The sequence below is a fragment of the Bombus pyrosoma genome, linkage group LG6, assembly GCF_014825855.1.
Source record: "Bombus pyrosoma isolate SC7728 linkage group LG6, ASM1482585v1, whole genome shotgun sequence".
In the NCBI taxonomy this organism is placed as follows: Eukaryota; Metazoa; Arthropoda; class Insecta; order Hymenoptera; family Apidae; genus Bombus; species Bombus pyrosoma.
The window spans coordinates 1,415,140-1,433,321 of record NC_057775.1 but is presented as its reverse complement, the minus strand read 5'-3'; the positions used below and the strand labels follow the sequence as shown (position 1 = coordinate 1,433,321).

Sequence of the window (18,182 nt, the reverse complement as noted above, 5' to 3'; positions counted from 1 at the left end):
AGTAATAGACATACCAATAAAAAGTCTATGAAATTTTTCCAACAAACGCGATATGAGTTGACGTGAAATTTGAAAATAAAATGTATTGAAAATCAAATGAAAATTTGAAAACCAAAGATAAAAATTGCACGCCTTAAATGTAGTAAGTACGAATCAATAAAACACAGATTGAACAACATGTTTTAATATCGGGAACAGAATATGAAACGAAACACTTATCATTTTTATCATTTTGTCCACCCTTAAAAAGCAAGCAACAGCTTTTTCAAGGACGTGCAAAATCACAATGGATAACGGAAGGAAGGAGAGAGAGAGAGAGAGAGAGAGAGAGAGAGAGAGAGAGAGAGAGAGAGAGAGAGAGAGAGAACAGAAAAGAAGGAAAAGAGAAAAAGGACGAAAAGCGAGGAAAGCTCTCGAGGACGCAAATAAACAAGATATGAGAGAACATAGCAGCAGCATGGAAGAGAGAAAGAGCAAAAATACTATGAGACGGGAAAAAGAAACAATCGCGAATCTGAAAGAACTGCAACAACAGTGTCAATAGGATGAAGTGCTGTTGAATAACAGCTTGCGATAGAATAAAATGGATCTGTGGGTGTCATATGAAGTGAACAAAATTCCAGTTAAATTTCGGCCATTCAGATTATATGTATCCTTCATGAATCTGATCACCTTTTTTCCTTAACACGATAACTTTCTTCCATCTTAAAGATAATTAGAAGTGCATAAATGAATAATAAATTAAAGTCGTCTTCCTGTACACTGTACACTAACACGTTATAATAATTATTTTGCTACAGTTTAAATGAAATTAAACTAATTCTCTTTAATCAAAAGTATTCAGATAATTAAAGAAATCTTTTATCAATATATTATGTATTATGTTGAAATTTGATTAACACTGTATATTACATATTTAGAATGACTATTCACGTTGTGTACTAATTTTTTACTAAATACATTTGCAGTACATATCTTTCTGACTTCTATATACCTACATACAATATATTCGTAAAAATTTCTTATAAGTGTTCACATACATATTTCGTGAGTCACTGTATGTTACGTGACATAAATGGTTGAATAAAAAAACTCGTTTCCTCGATTAATTGTAAATTACAGAAAAGTCAAGGCTGTAGCACCGACATTCACCCTTCACATATAAACCATACCCATGTACATATGATAAATATGTAATACTAATTCTGAGAATCAACACTTTCCATTCACTGATACTAACACTATCTTTGAATCACACGAGAAATTCTTTCACAGGTAACATAGACTTTCCAAGTATTTATAAACATACGTATCAAGATTCACAAAACATTCATTAAAATATATCACTATAACAGAGATCATTTTTTTAAGCTATTCCATATACATCTCATATTATTTGTTTGTCCTTCCGTTTTCGTTCAATTACACTACGCATATAAAACGAATAAACGATTACGAATCGATTGGTTGATAATAGAATTGCATGGGAAAATAAAGATTCTATTTGCTGATTGTGAGGTCAACTGTAAGTATAAACTTTGGCCAAACGAGTTTTCTCTGCTCGGATCACGAGAAGTGAAACTATCTTTTGATAAGGTGATTGTATAGTAAATTTAAGAATTTAGACTTTGATTAAATGTGAATTATAAATATATTGACGAAGGCTCGCCTACTATGTTGGAATAAATTATACGCGTGCTGGTTACAGAAACGTTCACTACACGGGCTTTCTGTACAAAGATCATGAAGCTACTGACTGGCGAAGACTGTGCGGTACAGTTAGTACTGTCGTTCGTCGTCATCGTGTTGCAAATATACTGATCAAGACAGTGATGGTGAATCAACTGGGAAACGTGTCAGTATAGTTAACAGAAAACAGTTTCTCAAAATGAGTATTTAATTATTACGTCACGAAACTCTCAAAGCCATCGTTAAATCATCTTTAATTGCTGATATTGGGTTGGCAACTAAGTGATTGCGGATTTTGTCATTAGATGGTATTGATAAAATCCGCGATCACTTAGTTGTCAACCCAATATTTCTACTTCTGCAAAAAATCATAAAGATATGCGAAAATTGTTTTACATTTAACAATTTGCAGATTTCCCTAATAATCACGAACAAAATATACAAAATGTATTTGCATTAAAAATGTTTCACATCCTCAAACAAATTTTTAAAATTTAAATAGATTTAAATAGATTAAACTTAAAGTAAACAAATTTTAAATATTATTCGAAACTGTAAATATACATGTGTAACTATGTACATATTTTCAGCATATATCAATTTAGAAACGCTAATAACTACAATGTCCTTAATATGTTTAGTGCTCGGAATAGGTAGGTACCTGTTCACGTTTTGCAACGCGACGCGACGTGCGACGGTCTGAACGCGTCACATGCGTCACATGCGTTACATCGATTTTCCTGTTTTTCGTTTTGCACGATCAAATACAAAGAATAAAAGTCAGAATGATAACTACGTCGTGGCTATTACGCCAATTCTCCAGTCAGGAAATTGCCGTAATTTGAAAATACTCTCGACGTTAAAATGATCTGTATGAAATCTATGAATTAGAATGACATTTTACCCTCCAGTAGTCGTTACAAATTATAATCTGTCGACAATTCTAGTTGCAGAGTTGAATCTTGTACTATTGAATTCTGTATTTGTACTCTTGAATTCAATATTTTCTCGTTAGCGGTGTCCATCTTTCTCTCTTTTTAGATACAATTATTGAAAATTTGATTTCTCTAATGTATAGTTTATCAAATCGTGATGTTTTAACAGCGTGGTGAAAAAAAACTTCTCAATTATCAAATTTGGAGGCACTAAAATTGATTTGTCTTGATTAATTCCCAATTTCATGTTCATACGAGTTTCTAGTTAACAGCTGACCCGGATAACAGATTAAACGACAAATTCACATAAAATAGTCTCATCTATCGGATATTGTACGGTTTCGAATTACGAGAAACGCCAATGACAACAAGTCTATCGACGATAACGTTCACTCATAACGATATAAACTGCTATTGGAAATGACACTCGGAACTCGAAATATCAAGCGTCGGATAACAAAATACCTTTTTTGAGAATCCAAGCGAGCTCATCCTCGAGCGGTGGATTCTCCACTTCAAACTCCTTGATGAGATCTTTTGAGTAAACAGGATCACCGTCTTCACTCCACCAGGCACCCGTGACCTTCCTCAACGTGGCACCGACTCCCTTAGCATTCGAGTAATAATGCAGGGCCAGCATTATTTTCCATCGTCACTTTCCGTGACCGGACTTTTGCCCCTGATATTGATTCTGTCCGCGGTGACATCGCCTCGAAAATTCCTATCGTACTATCGATTCACTATCTACTCGAACCACAACTTGTTCGAGATTTCATCATCGATACGCCTTCTTGGCGATTTAAATCAATGACCAAGCCCTTTTTCTTACTGAAATAATTTTCATTAATTATATCTATATTTGTTCCAATGCATACATTTAGCTTTTCTTTCCTCTTTCCTTTTCAGGAAATTTTATTCCATGTTTAGACGTTTGATTGTGACGTTACTATGACTAGTAAGAAGTGCGAGAATTAAATTAATCATTGTATGATGTATATGTATCTGTATATAATTGAAACGGGATTTCATTAAAATTCCAAATCATTCTGTCAATAGTTGCTAAATTTGAACGAAACTGGTTCAAAATTTTCACTCTGCGGAACCAACTAAACACAGAACTTGAGTTCTCTATGTATTGTATTTGTATTTGGTCTCTCCATGTACATTGACTAGGAAGTTAGACCGACTTTTGTGTTGTCAGATAAATTCTTCGTCCGATTATAATATCCACAATGCTAAAGAGGATAAAAGGAAAATATTATTTTCGGTAATCTGTGACGTCGTAATAAGAAGGAAGTGGCGATACACACACACATACATAAAAAAGAGAATGTTTTATGAGGCTCAAATTGAATTCCACCGAGTTTTTCGATTATGATTAATTATACAGATTTGCTTTACAATAGACCTTTTCCCAATTTTGCTCGGGGATTATTACAGAAAAGACATAATAATATACCATTTTTTCATAACAGCTTTTTTTACAGCTTTTTCAGTTTACGATTATATCTAAAAAAAGAAATGTGAACTATAAATTTACTAAGATTTGTAATTTAAAAAATTATAAGGAGGCAAACAAATAATAAAATTCGAATATCGATAGTTGTAGAATAATAAAAAAGATTAAATAACAATTGGCAATGATACAAAAATAAATCAAATAATTATCTATCGATAACATAAAAATATGTAGGCATTATAATTCAGATATTAATGAAAATTAACGACAATTATAGATATTAATCTATAATAATAATAATTCCTATAATTATCTCCAAGTTCTAAAATTAGATAAAATAAAATTTCCTGGATTGAAACATGTTTAGTATTTTTCCAAAAGGCTACAAGATAGCCTTGTTTTTTTACTTATACTGCGATTTTTAGCACCACATAATGCGTTATCCTTTGCTTGGAAAGCTGAAATATTGAATCAATAATAAAGAATAATGCAAAACATTCAATTGATTAAATAACAGGAAAACATTTACTTGATTTAAGAAAGTTATTTAAAAAAAAGCACGTTATAAAGAAATCGATATTTCGGCTAAAAGAATTATAGCAATTTTTCAAACGAATCTTCGATAACGAATTGAAATTAAAGTGGAATTAAAAACTACTAAATGTTAATCGCGAGATGAAATTTCAATTCTGTTCGTTAAAATTTAGGATGTTTTTGCTGGTGGCGAAAAATTCATCGACGATGCAAATAAATTGATCTGGGTTCTGATAAAACCGAGGATCGAAATAGAGTTTACTTGGCCCATGACACTTGAGTTGTTGGACGAATCATGACAAAAAGTAACTTGACGGACTTCGAATTCGATGCGCAGACTTTTTACATTGTAATTTATGATCCAATTATTTGGTTGAATAGTATTTCGAAGATCTATAGATATTTCTGTAAGTATCCAACTTTATTGTTAGGATAACAAATGCTTGTTTTATAAATGATAACTTCCTCCTCGAATCTACCAGTCAACTGAAACATGTAGATTTTTACTGGCACCCAAGAAATGCCACATTTTTACTATAATATTCTAATATCTTACTGCGATATTATTAATTGGAAAAATAAAAGTTTTGAGGGATAATTTAAGCTATATTTAATAATAAAAAATCAAAAAATGGAAAATATATTTCATTCGTAGTTGAAAATAATAGAAATATTTAATATGTTGAAATAATTTGGGAGGTGAAGCAATTTGTCTGCAAATTTTCATTTAAGAAGGACGATTATTTATAGTCTAGGATCAGCTGTACACCTCCGCGATCGATATATCTATACGTAGAGTAAACGGTATTTGAAGAAAGTGAATACCAATCAGCGAAGCGAATTTCTTATTTACGATAAGTTGCTAAAATAAGATCAAAATATTATTGTGCATGGAGGATCATAGATCATTACCCTTAACGTAAAATTTCGCCGAAAATACTGAGTTTAGCGAGAAGAAATTTTCCAAAAATTCCAGTAGGAACCCTTGATAAAAACACACGAATATAATATCGAAATGTTGCAAATGCATAACTTATAAATAGGAACATTTTCATTGCCAATCGGTCGGATATGTGACGGATAATTGACAGTTGGACCTCAGTCAAGTGTAAGGTGGTCATTCTAATCACAATATCTCACCAATAGATCTATCTCAATATCTCTCACGGCAATTATCACTCGTGTTTCTCATATTACATATAAACATTTAACGTGTATCTAACTAACTTAAATATTTTGCTAAAAGAGTCTTGATAATCATACAACGATTGCAGTTTTTCACAAATAAAGTTGTCCGAAACAATTCCATGTTGTAATAAAATCTTAAAAAGATTATATTTATATTATAATTTGGAAAATATTAAAATATTACACCACCAGATAGTTTCCTTCTACTTTTTCAAAAAGAAAATTATCCACAATAATTCCATGTTATTATAACATTTAGAAAGTATTATGTTTATATTTAAATTTAGAAAATATAAAAATTATATTCCCTGCCGCTCCAAGAAATTCTTTTATCTTTCCACAAAGGAGCGTCACAGTAATGTTATCCATATTATGATCAAATTTAGAAAACATCGTATTTAGATATAAATGTAGAAAATAATATACCAAATGATTTCCTCTTATTTTTCCAAAATGAAACGATAATCTGAGATTAAATCGTAAGTATAACGATTATGAAAAGGAATAAGTGCAAGAGACCATTCGCAGTTGGAAGAGTTTCTAGTTTTCTAGGCTCTCGAGGATCGTCTTAATGAACCAAAGTTTCACCTGACAACTCTATATCCGCAATAGGGTTACTCTCGATACGAATAATCATCACTCTTTGACCGACGACGCGTCGCAAAGTTCCTCGATTCCGTCGCTGACGAACCGAATAACCGTCTCCGACTACTTCGTGTCTTCCTTCTATTGCCGACCACCACCTCATCGACGATGCTCGTCATCGTCATGGACGATCGTGCCAAGAATAACTCCACACGAAAGCTGATGTTCATGCCAAGAAAAAATTCAGTCAAGATTCCCCTATCTTACATTTTGAATTTTCCTATTTCCCTATTTTCCTATTTCCTATTTTCCTACTCGGCTTCATTCCTGTACCTTTAATTATAAAACATGTATATAAATGATGTGTTAGATAGATAGATGGGTCGACAGCTTTGCGATCTGTTGCTTTTCTTTGTCGTCAAAGTAAAATAGTATTGTTTAGATTGGATCATTGGATGAAATTGGATCGATGCAATAGTTGAGTTAGAGAGTAGTAGATAGGCTAGCTACCTGATCGATAGCAATGCTTGAGATGCTCGAGTAAATCTGGCCATCTACCAGCAAGGGGCTCGGCTTGTAAATTCCTCTTCTTACGATGTTATTCGCATATGATGATCATTTTCAAGGTAAAAACTGCTTGTTTACTATTACGATATATTCGCTTTCTCTCTGTTGCTTTATTTCAAGATATTTTAATTCCATGGCTGTTTTCTTTTTTATTTTTCGTATTTTTATCCCGTTCAGGTATGCAATTGTATTAAAAATCCAGGTGTTTCGCTGACAGTAAGTTTCATTATTCCTATGTGGATTACGAGAAAATGTTTATTTTCATTTTCTCGAATAGTTAGCCTATCTAAATAAGAATTTTCTTCCTTAGTGAGGGATGTTAAATTATAAGTTAACTTGCATATTCACGTGTTTGTTGATTATTACTGTTCAGCTTGGTTCAAGTTTAAATAATGTAAGAGGTAAGTTATCTCCTTGAATCATATAAAATACAGAAGCTCTGAAGAAGCTATTTAAAAGATAGATAACTAGTCAAAAGTGAGTTTAAAATAAAATAAGAGGAATGATTACTGATTACTTCATGACCTAAAATTTGACTAGAATAAATTTTTTTATTATAAATTAGAACGTTCCAAAAATAATGAAACACTAATCGAATATACTTTAATCGGAACATCATATGCTGCTAGAATTATCGATTGCCTCGGTTTAGCAACAAATACAGTCACGTGCATAGTGACGGTTAATCGATAATAACCATTATCATGATTATTATTACACTGTACTATACGAGATCCGGCTTCAACGAAATGCTCGAAGAGAATGATTCAATGGAGTCATTTGTACTCTGCAGATAATTGCCCCTTGAGGAACATGTTGCAATAATGATTAAAACGAGTTGTGTTTATTCAAAATAAGCATTTAACATGCCGCCTGCTTTTGAGAATTGCAACAGGTAAAACTCCTTACGTCTTACGCCTTACATCGTGCATTTTATCGATTTCGCGCCATATTGTTAATCATTTTCATATTTATAAGGCGTTTAAATTAATTTGGTGCCTGTTTTACGTAACAAAAGTTTATTTGCAAAAAAGTAGACAAAATACTTAATAATCGATAATTATATGGTGCACCTTTTATAGAATAAAATAAAAGATATACAACTGCGGAAAAAATTTTTCATCTAGAACAGAGTTATCATTGATTAAATGTAGAAATAGCAAATGAATTTTTGTACACGCAATAAAAAGATATTCTTTTTAGGCGAATAAGCCGTGTAAGTACAGGTCAATGAGTTTTAGAGACTTGAACTGCTAAAAATATTTTGCAAGTTTCTGAAAGGAATTTTCGTTAATAAGAGGTTATTTTTATTTGAAAGATACGTATCCTGTATTTGCATTTTATTTTCAGCTGAGTAAGTAAATACCAATCAATTTTCGTGAATAAGAAGATCCTTATAGCTTGCTTCGAAGAGTTCTTTGTATTTCTGACGTTTACCATTTTTATTAATATTTATTAATCAACTGTCATGTTTTTTAACAGAATTTTCTAACACTTAATAATAAAATGTTTTATAGCCTCCCATATCTTTTCTTTGCAACTGAACAATACAACGACCAATTTGCCAAAACGATAGATTTTAGTACTTTTGTTTCTGCAATTATCAAAAACTATACACAATATGTGATTTTGGCACAATACAATAGGACCTCATATATAACGCGATTAGAAAATAGCCACCGTGCTCTCATATAGCCCAATTGCAAAATTGCTTGAAAACATTCTTATATGTATGTATATTATGACAGTACATTTGAAAGGAGCAAAAGCATATTATTGCCTTGCCTTCAACATACAAAATAAAGTATCTCTTTAACTTTAATTATAATTATTTATACGCAGAGTATTTATTGTAGTGGACAAGTTGGTAGTTGTAGTATTAAATATTCTGTCAAATTAAAGATGCTGATACGTATATTACATTAACCTAGACATCCTATATACATACTTATTGTTAGTACCTATATGTAAATTTAAAAACTGACATTTAAGTTAAAATTAGACTAAAATACTGATAAATATTAAAAGACAAAAGATTAAAGGTAGCATTGTATTTTACATCACGAAAAGTTGGATTTCATCGGTGGTATAAAATCGTTATAGCATGAATTATCACTCAGCCCCATCCGAACATAACGAAATTGGTTATACACATAGTCAAATTTGAACAGCAGTAGTAGATTTTCCAACGACTTCAACCCAAATCTCCACCTATGTATTTATGTATACATACATATATCGTTGAATTATAAATAAACATTCTCTTAGAGACCACCGTTGTAGAAAATCGCGTTTGAACATTAAACCTGTTTGAACGAACTCCACGTATATATATCGCCAAGTAATATAACACTTCTTCATACAGCTTCCTAACAAACGAATGATTCTTTGTTTTGCAACGAAGCTTCGTTTAACTTTTTATTCCAGGCTACATATGTATTTCCGTTCTTTTCATATTTTACACGAGACTTGCCGATTGAGTACATGTGCATTACTGTTCAGAAACTTTAATGGCTTCTAGTAGAAAAGTGATTTACAGGGTGTTTCAAAAGTACAATACCATTAAACATGAATTGGTAGAGGATGATAAAAGAAATATGGTACATTGTTTAATCAACCATACACGATGTTCATTTATGACTTGTTTTTAACCACTTGATGCACATGCATGTGATATATACGGATATAGATTATTACCTTTAGTTTAGCTAATTATTTAATTTTTCCATTGATTCTTATGTACTCAAGCTGCATCTCCTAAAATAAAATATCTGTATATCTCATGAAAAGTATATAATACATCTACTTGTATTATTAACAGTTATCTTTTATTGTAAAAGAATGTAATCATTTCTATTAATAAATCAAGGAAAAATTTGTACATTAAGGAGTTAATGTACTGTTATAAATTAATTTATAATTTTTTATAGAAATTTTGTCAATTTATATCATATATTTTATATTATTACATTATAGGTATACGTTTACTTACATATCTTTCATTTTGATTTCTTTGAAGCAGTTACGTATATATATACCCGTATATATTGTATATGTATGTATATAGTAGTACGTAGGTGTATATCTTTAGTATTAAAGATACTAAAATTTATTATTGCTATGTGATTTAATAGATAATTTCAAATAACTAAATGATTCTATAAAAGGTAGTAAGTGCTGCTTCCAATTATTAATGCATGTAAATTCTTTTTAGTGATTTTCTTATTTTCAATATGAAAATAATTTAGACATTCATCATAATCGAAATAGCTTGTACAATACACAAACCATCGTAAGCCTTCATCGACTTTAATCGATCAAAACAATGGAACCCTGTTTCTCCAAATGTTATGCAACAATGTGTACCTATAGAAGTAGAAACAACGTATCGAAAACACAGCAACGAAGTAGTACAAAAATTCTATTAACTCGCCTTGTCGAGTTTCCGTATTATCGAACGTATACCACCCCATGACCTAGACCCAAATACAAATGTGCGAATGCGTCATAGAATGCAATCTCGCCGACCTTGCACCGGTCAGAGCTTATCCTCTCCCTTGGTCGGTTCTGCCCTGCTTTCATCCATCCCCCTTATTGTTAGCCGAGGATTTTTCTACTCCCATTTTATAGTTCCATAAACTACTATCTCTCCTATTTTCTTTCTAACCCCTTGTTTTACTCGCCACTTCGTCTACCATTCTACGAGATGCATCATGAAATCTGAACTTGCTATCAAAAAACCATACGTGAATCACAAAACTAGTAGTACCAAGCTATAAATATCTAGTATTTCCAACAATTACAAGAGACGTGATAACGCGAGTAGCGTGCACTTTTATCATCTTTTAATACGTTAAACTCCCCAAAACCACAACCTCCACCTATCTTTGTATATGTATATGTTTTCCATTTCCCTCATCTATACGTGAAATATAAGACTGTCGCTACCTACAAATCTCGGTAAACAATGAAAACCTAATGTTTAGTTTTTTTTTTATGAAAGTATACCACGTACTTCTTCATCTTTGCACCATACAAAATTTGCTAAACTTCACATTCGAAAATCACACTCCGTTTATCGCATCTATCTATAGGTGCATTCTTCCCCTGTCCCTGTTTTTCTCTCTGCTATTTACCTTCTTTCTTTCATTTTCTTTTCTCCTTCGAAAATTTGTGTGTCTATGTCCCCTTTTCTCTCATTTGTCTATGCTACTATCGGTTTCGCGTATTCAAGAATCAACCCTTTCTATCCGTCACATCTCTTGGAATTTCCGTATTTTCTATCTCTGTTTAACGTACACGCGAGCGAGCTGGACTCCCGGGAATTCATCGATCGGTTCCATCCACCCACGACAGACAGTGAAATGGAGGGGAGAAGAGGAATACTGAAGGACCCAGTATCACAATTTCAAGACGCAACCAATATAGATCGTCGAGTACACACGATAAGCTTCCTGGTTTAATTTAAAGTTGTTTTTGATCGATTCGACTTAAGGATATTCGTATCGTAAATATCACCCCTAAATCCGTACGTTACTGAGTAATTTATCGATTACACTCGCACGTATACGATGGTTGTAAGTACTCATACGGTGTTTCAACATGATGAACAAAAAATTTTCGTTGTTTGGAGTAATATCGAACTTCTTTAGTAGAAAGTGTTGTAATACATACGTATATAGAAATATTTTTCAAGCATAATAATTAAATTCTTAAGAAAAAGACTAGAGAAGATGAGTTAACTATTTAATTAATCGAATTTTCCTACATAATTTTTTTATAGATCTTAAAAACCAGTTACATAGAGTACATTTGCAAGGACTAAAATTGTTCTAACCAAAATTAACTAGTCTTTCTTCTCCTTTAATGTTAATTAGCAAAATGTTAATAGTCCGGTTAATAGGTTAATATATTTAAGGTTACGATTTTATTAGATAATGAAATAACAGTTCTGATTAGAAAGGAAAGAAGATAATAAAAATTTCGGAAATTTCTAACAAAGTTGAATGGAATACTTCAAAAAGGAATAAGAAATTGAGAACTGTATTTGTAATTTCTGTACATAAACGAATGATATTCCATCGATATCGATGATATTTATTTCTTTCCAAAATACATGCAGGTCGCACATTTGCGACGAAAGTAATTCAACTCGAAGAACTAGATTTTCCAGAAGAAGCGAAACACTATTTTTGTACATGATTAAATCAAATTTATGAAGAAGGAGAACAATGTTTATGAAACAGGTTCAAGTGTATTTTTTCTTCATTTTTAGTTTTTAGCTCTGGAGATCTCCCTTTCTAGTTAAGACGCAATTCACAGTAAGACGCATTTATAGAAAACAGCACAACGTCATCTCAATCGGAAAAAACGAGGTAACTGCTCTCTACCAACCAAATTATGAAGATAAATGAACAAGATTTTCATAATGGATTGAACAGTGTGTCTGCAACATTTTCATAGTGATAACTCGAAAATCGCATTTTTTCGAGTTGTGTGACATTCGTTGCAAATGTGCGATATGATGCGTTATCATGCCAGTCGCATTAACCGCTTAACCGAATTACTTGTTAATTAAAAACTTGTATAATTATAGAATTAAAAATGAAAAAAGACAACAAAATCCACGATTTATCATTCTTTATCAAGGAAACTAAATTAATTTGATAAAAAACATTAGTATAATATTAACATCAAATTCCAATTAAAAAAAATAAAACGAATTAACGTATTAAACGTATAAACGAAGGTAATTCAACCTCAATCCTTGCAAATACGAATTTGGTATAATTTATTTCTGACAAAAAATGGTACGACTTATTAAAAAATAGGAGGTAGATATGTAAATAAAAAGATGTATGGACAATTTTTGGAGCATTTTAGAGCTTTTGTGAATTTATAGGGTATATTATATTTTCTACTCGGAAACCCAGCCTGAACAAACTAAATTTCTGTGCACTGCACGGGATGAAACAGCCAGTACATAACTATGTAAAATTGTTCATACAGGTATAGGTATATGATTACAGTTCCCTGTTGAATTTCGTTTGCTATGTTTACTCGTTCCTAGTCGGACAATTTTTATTCTCGTCAAGTTAGTGAGTTTTTAACTTGGTTCTCTTCTCGGTTTTTTTCTCTTTGCGATATCGTGTACTTTGAATTTTCTTTTAAGAAAAGAAGGTAATTGCGACGAATGTTTCTTTTTAGTAGAATCAAACATGAGATGGGACGAAAAGTAAGCAAGCATGAACAGTAATTCGGAGTAGATAATTTGAATGTGAATGCAAATGAAAACTGACGAGTTTTATGCATTTAATCAACGTCACATTGATTACTACGTATATTTCTTTAAATAAGTGTCATTTCCTTTATTTTAATAATTTTGTACTTCATTCTCAGTTTGATTCGATTTAATTTAATTTGATTTAACGTAATGTAAGTTAATTCAACATTAAATATATTGAAGAAATGAATTCGAATAAATTATCTGATATTGTAGAACATCCTTGTTAATACGTTCAATCCAGTTCTATCCAATCCATGAATTCTAATTCTGTCTGCAAGTCTAAATTCTACTTCTGTGAATCAATATCAATGTGGCATTATCCACCTTTATCAGGATACTACCAAATCTTTTTACACCTTTCCTTTGTTTAGTACCAGTAGAATTGCTATTTTATCCATTTTGCGTCTAATGAACTTCTTCTTAACTTTTAGACATTATAAATAGACCGCAAATATTTATATAAATTCATGTTTCTCGAAATATAATTTGAAAGATGGAAGTTAGATAGAAAATTGTCTTACTTATTAAATATTACAAAAAGTGTTCTGTAATACTTTAGATATTTTATGTATCCTTGCACGTAAAAATCCGCAGTCTAGTTATAAAGTCCTATATTTATAAACACTTACAATTGCAATAATTGTATTTTATTTTATTGTGAAATATTAAATGTAGCAAAATTTACCTCATGCAAATACTATGACGCAAACCTAAGCATATTTAGAAACGTAATAAATTACAAATCGTGCTGTTAAAAATATTATTTATATATTTTATATTACTAAAAGTTAAAAACATCGTCAATATCTTGTTAAAATTACTAAAAAAATAACGATAATATAAAAATATCGTATTTTATTTATTATTCAATGTACGGATAATAAACACATTCCATTAGAATTCTACGGGATTTAATAATTCATTCAAATCCGCCCTGCGCATCTTATTTACGAACTACCGCTTATTTATAAATATGTTACCTGCTCCATCGATTTACCGGCTTTCCCCTCTTTTCCTTCGGAAGCTTTCACGAAAGTATTGTATCACCTGACCGTACTCGGTTGTGGGACCAGTAAAACAAGATGGATTGTAATAATACTAATGTGTACAGAGAGAAAAAGATTCGAAAAAAAGGGCAAAAATACTTTTAACTTATTAGCATTAGGATATCATCACAAGAAGTTTGTGATCTTTCATTCAAAACATTCAATGAAATTTTTCAGCAAACAGTTAAACAAGAAGCTAGATGAAAAGCTAGATCAATGTATAACATACCTACATTCGAGTATATATAATCAGTGTATGTATTATACACTTCATTTAATAAAAACGATCCATTAATTTTCGTATATAAACTATATATTATTCATTGTTATTAATTTCCAATTATATATGGTTATGATAATCTTACTGTAAATTTTAAACATTGTGACATCGTTTTATGTAAAAATGTACATATATAAATTGTTTAATCATCTGCATATGTCTATACGAATAACTAGTAATTACTTATAATAAGTCTCCTGGGGCTTTTGATGCTTAAACAACAGAAAAAGAATAAAATAATTTCATGTTTTAATTAACAAAATATTTTGAATTCTATATATATATATATATATATATACACTATAGGTATATAAATATTATAATATATATGTAGACATTATGCTATAGTATTTCTAACAAGTCGGGTCGATTTATTACTAAGTAGACTATGGATATTTATGCAAATTACAAGCAGTGATAAAGAATCAAAACTGTTATAAATATGAGATATATTTCACTTTTGATGCTTTACACACATACGTATTTCCACATTTATGTGTGCTCACCCTTATTCATTTTTGCATATTTGCACTTGGTATAAATGTATGAAAATCTCTAGTCTATTAATAAACTATAAGTAAAATGGAATCTTTTAATCGTTTTTTAAACAACTTATCGGAATATTTTTCTATCATTCTCACGCATTATTTTATTATTTTTAATTTTAATGCTTTTAGAATATTTTATTCGTTTAAAATCCATATACTACATTATTTATATAAAATATCAATAATCAGTAGAACCTTGAATCCCGACTCCCAGGAGACCAATCGAAGCGCAATGCAAAATGTATAAATGTACAAGTAAATAATTAATAGAACAGTACTCACCGAGATCAGAGAGCGAAACTTTCTCCAGAAAAGGATCTACAACGGGCAGCTGAAAATTGAGAATAAAAATGAATATTATTAGTTCGTCATAAATGTTATATTGTAATATCTATCGTTTTTATCGTCAATTGTATTTTTCATTTCATCTTAGAATATTACAGTAGAATATTTTTCATCGGATATTTTTCTGTTTCTTTTATTTCTATACAGCAGTCAGAACGATTTTATTAAAATATTACCAACATGGATAATTATGAAATAAATAAAAAGAGGTGTTCTTACGTCATTTTTTAATATTTTATGTCTTAATAAGTCATTTATAATCTACATAGATAATTCTAGTCATTTTGAACAGTACGAAAGCTACACGTGCCACAAAACGTAGGTGTAACTTTAGAATCGAAATTCCTTCCATCAACATACGTATACTGCGACTAAATTAGATCTATATATAATACATACACGACTGCATTAAGTGTATGCATACAGAGCTGCTTTTGCTTTTTGTAGCGACCACTTTTCAAGAGATAGAAATTAATATTATCCCGCTTTTCAGTAGAAATATTATTTCATTGAAAATTTCCAGACATTAACTTCATTTAAATACCTATTTTATATTGAAGTAGAACACCCATACTTTCATTTTATAATAGTACACCCACACTTCATAATGTGCCCTATATAATAAATTTATATAAAATCGTGAGGAATAAATCCCAACTACATTTTTCAGTTTTACTAATAGACTGCGAATCTCTGTGCACTTACGGGACATTTAAAAGTGTATAATAATACAGTTAAGTGACTTTTTCCCATTTTTCACTATTTTAGCTTTGTTTTATTAAACAATGAAAAATTTTTTAAATATAATGTTTTTGGCATTAATCCATTTAATGTTCAAAATTTATCAAACAGGTTAGGATGGAGCTTGGGTCTTTTCAGAGTCAACAATTTTTTAAACAATCGAAATATGTATTTTCCTTTTTCCGTGTATATATATAAATAACTTTATTGAAAGCTAACTGAATTCTAAGATACAAGACAAACTTAACTAACCATTTCAGTAAATTTTAAACGTTAAGTGAATTATGTTGAAAAAATATATTTTTATTTCTTTTTACACGGTGAAGAAAAATTTCTAAATTTGATGTTTTCTTAATAAAATAATAAAAAGTATATTGATTTCTCGATTAAAACTCCCTCAATTAAAATAAAGCTAGAAATTTCCATAAAAATCCGCAGTCTATTTATTACAAATATCTCTTTCACTTTTATTTGAAGCAAAATTGCTTGTAAGATATGTCCTCAGATATATAGGAAGATATATAATTAAAAAAATGAAACAATAAGTACCAACGCCTTCTTCAACAAAGATTTTGGACTGAACGGTTGCCTCTTCTTTACGTTCGTCGTGATTTTCGTGTACCAATTTGATAAAATGCCAGACGAGCTGGTACTATGAGCTATGCTGGGACTCTTGGTGACAGTTCCGGTTGGTTCGCTGGTTTGCCGACGAAACACCATTTTTACACAAAGATTTTACTCGACTCTCACTCTCACAGGATCACAATCCATGCACGATTATATTCGGATTATTCCATTTAAAAAATAAGTTTATATTATTCTATTTCCTTTTATTTTTAACATTTATTGTTTTTTAAGAGATGTTTTCATGACATCATAAACTACCAATACATTCAATGTATGTTTTTCAATGTATTTGATAGATATAGATACTTTAGTTCTTAATATATATATTTATTATTTTCTTCTACGAAAAGATTTTATTTCACGAAAACATTTACAAACTTTGCCTATTAACTTTCATGATTATTCGAACGTGTATATTTTCAAGAATCCTCGAGAATTCTTGAGATCGGTTTTCGAACAGATCTTCTACAATACATTGCATACGTATGTATGCGTGTGCTGGCGCATTATGATCTTTCTTATCGGAAAATAATTGAACATCGAGATCAAGAGACAACATATAAAACACATTTTATCAATTTCTTCCTCACAGGAACTGGTGAATGCACATCCTTCACCTTTATGGGAAATCAAATCAATTTTTCGGCTTTATTTGGGAGAAAAAGAGACATTCATACACTTCACCAAATGTTATTTGATTCTTTCTAAATATAGGAAGGCACGAATCTTCAACAAATCTTCGTGTGAACGATTATTTTTCAAACTTTTATATGAGAATGATATATTAATCGGTATTAAATTGAGAAATCTTGTCGTGAAAAAAATACCCTATTCAAGATATCCTACGATGACCAGCAGAAATAAAATTTCTTTTAAATAAACAAAAATATTCTTTCGCTGTCAAAAGAACAAAAGAAAATTATGACAATATTTTTTTTTATACTACAAATCATCAATAATTCTAAAACTATAGTAAACACGTTTTAAGAAGTAATAGCTTCCTAAATGAACGATTTAAATGAATTATAATTTAAAATGATAGCAAATTTTATATTCATTCATGAAAACAAAACATTCTCGTTTGGTACGTAGTTTAAAATTTTTAGTCGGTAAAGTACTACATGAGAGTATTAGGAACTCGATGCTCTGTGAACAAAGTTATGGAAATATTATAAGAATTTTATCAAACATTGAAGTGTCTCGTTTATACGAGATAAAAATTATATCGTTGTTACATCTTTTTTCCTGTTTTGTTTTCCTGTTGTGTTTTGCGTGATGTCTCCCAATTATTCATCAATTTATTAAGCAGAAAAGTTTCTTTGTTGTATTTTAAATTGGTAATCTCACAATTA

At 30.6% G+C, this 18,182-nt stretch overlaps 1 protein-coding gene across 2 annotated transcripts in view; it reads right to left on the bottom strand.

Annotated features, from left to right (window-relative positions):
• Nucleotides 1-18,182, bottom strand: part of LOC122568463 (serine-rich adhesin for platelets) — a 129,061-nt gene that overhangs the window by 4,240 nt on the left and 106,639 nt on the right. For both annotated transcript variants that reach the window (XM_043728212.1, XM_043728213.1), the window contains one exon: nucleotides 15,400-15,448. In XM_043728212.1, the coding sequence (XP_043584147.1) occupies nucleotides 15,400-15,448 (49 nt within the window). The remainder of the gene's footprint in view (nucleotides 1-15,399; nucleotides 15,449-18,182) is intronic.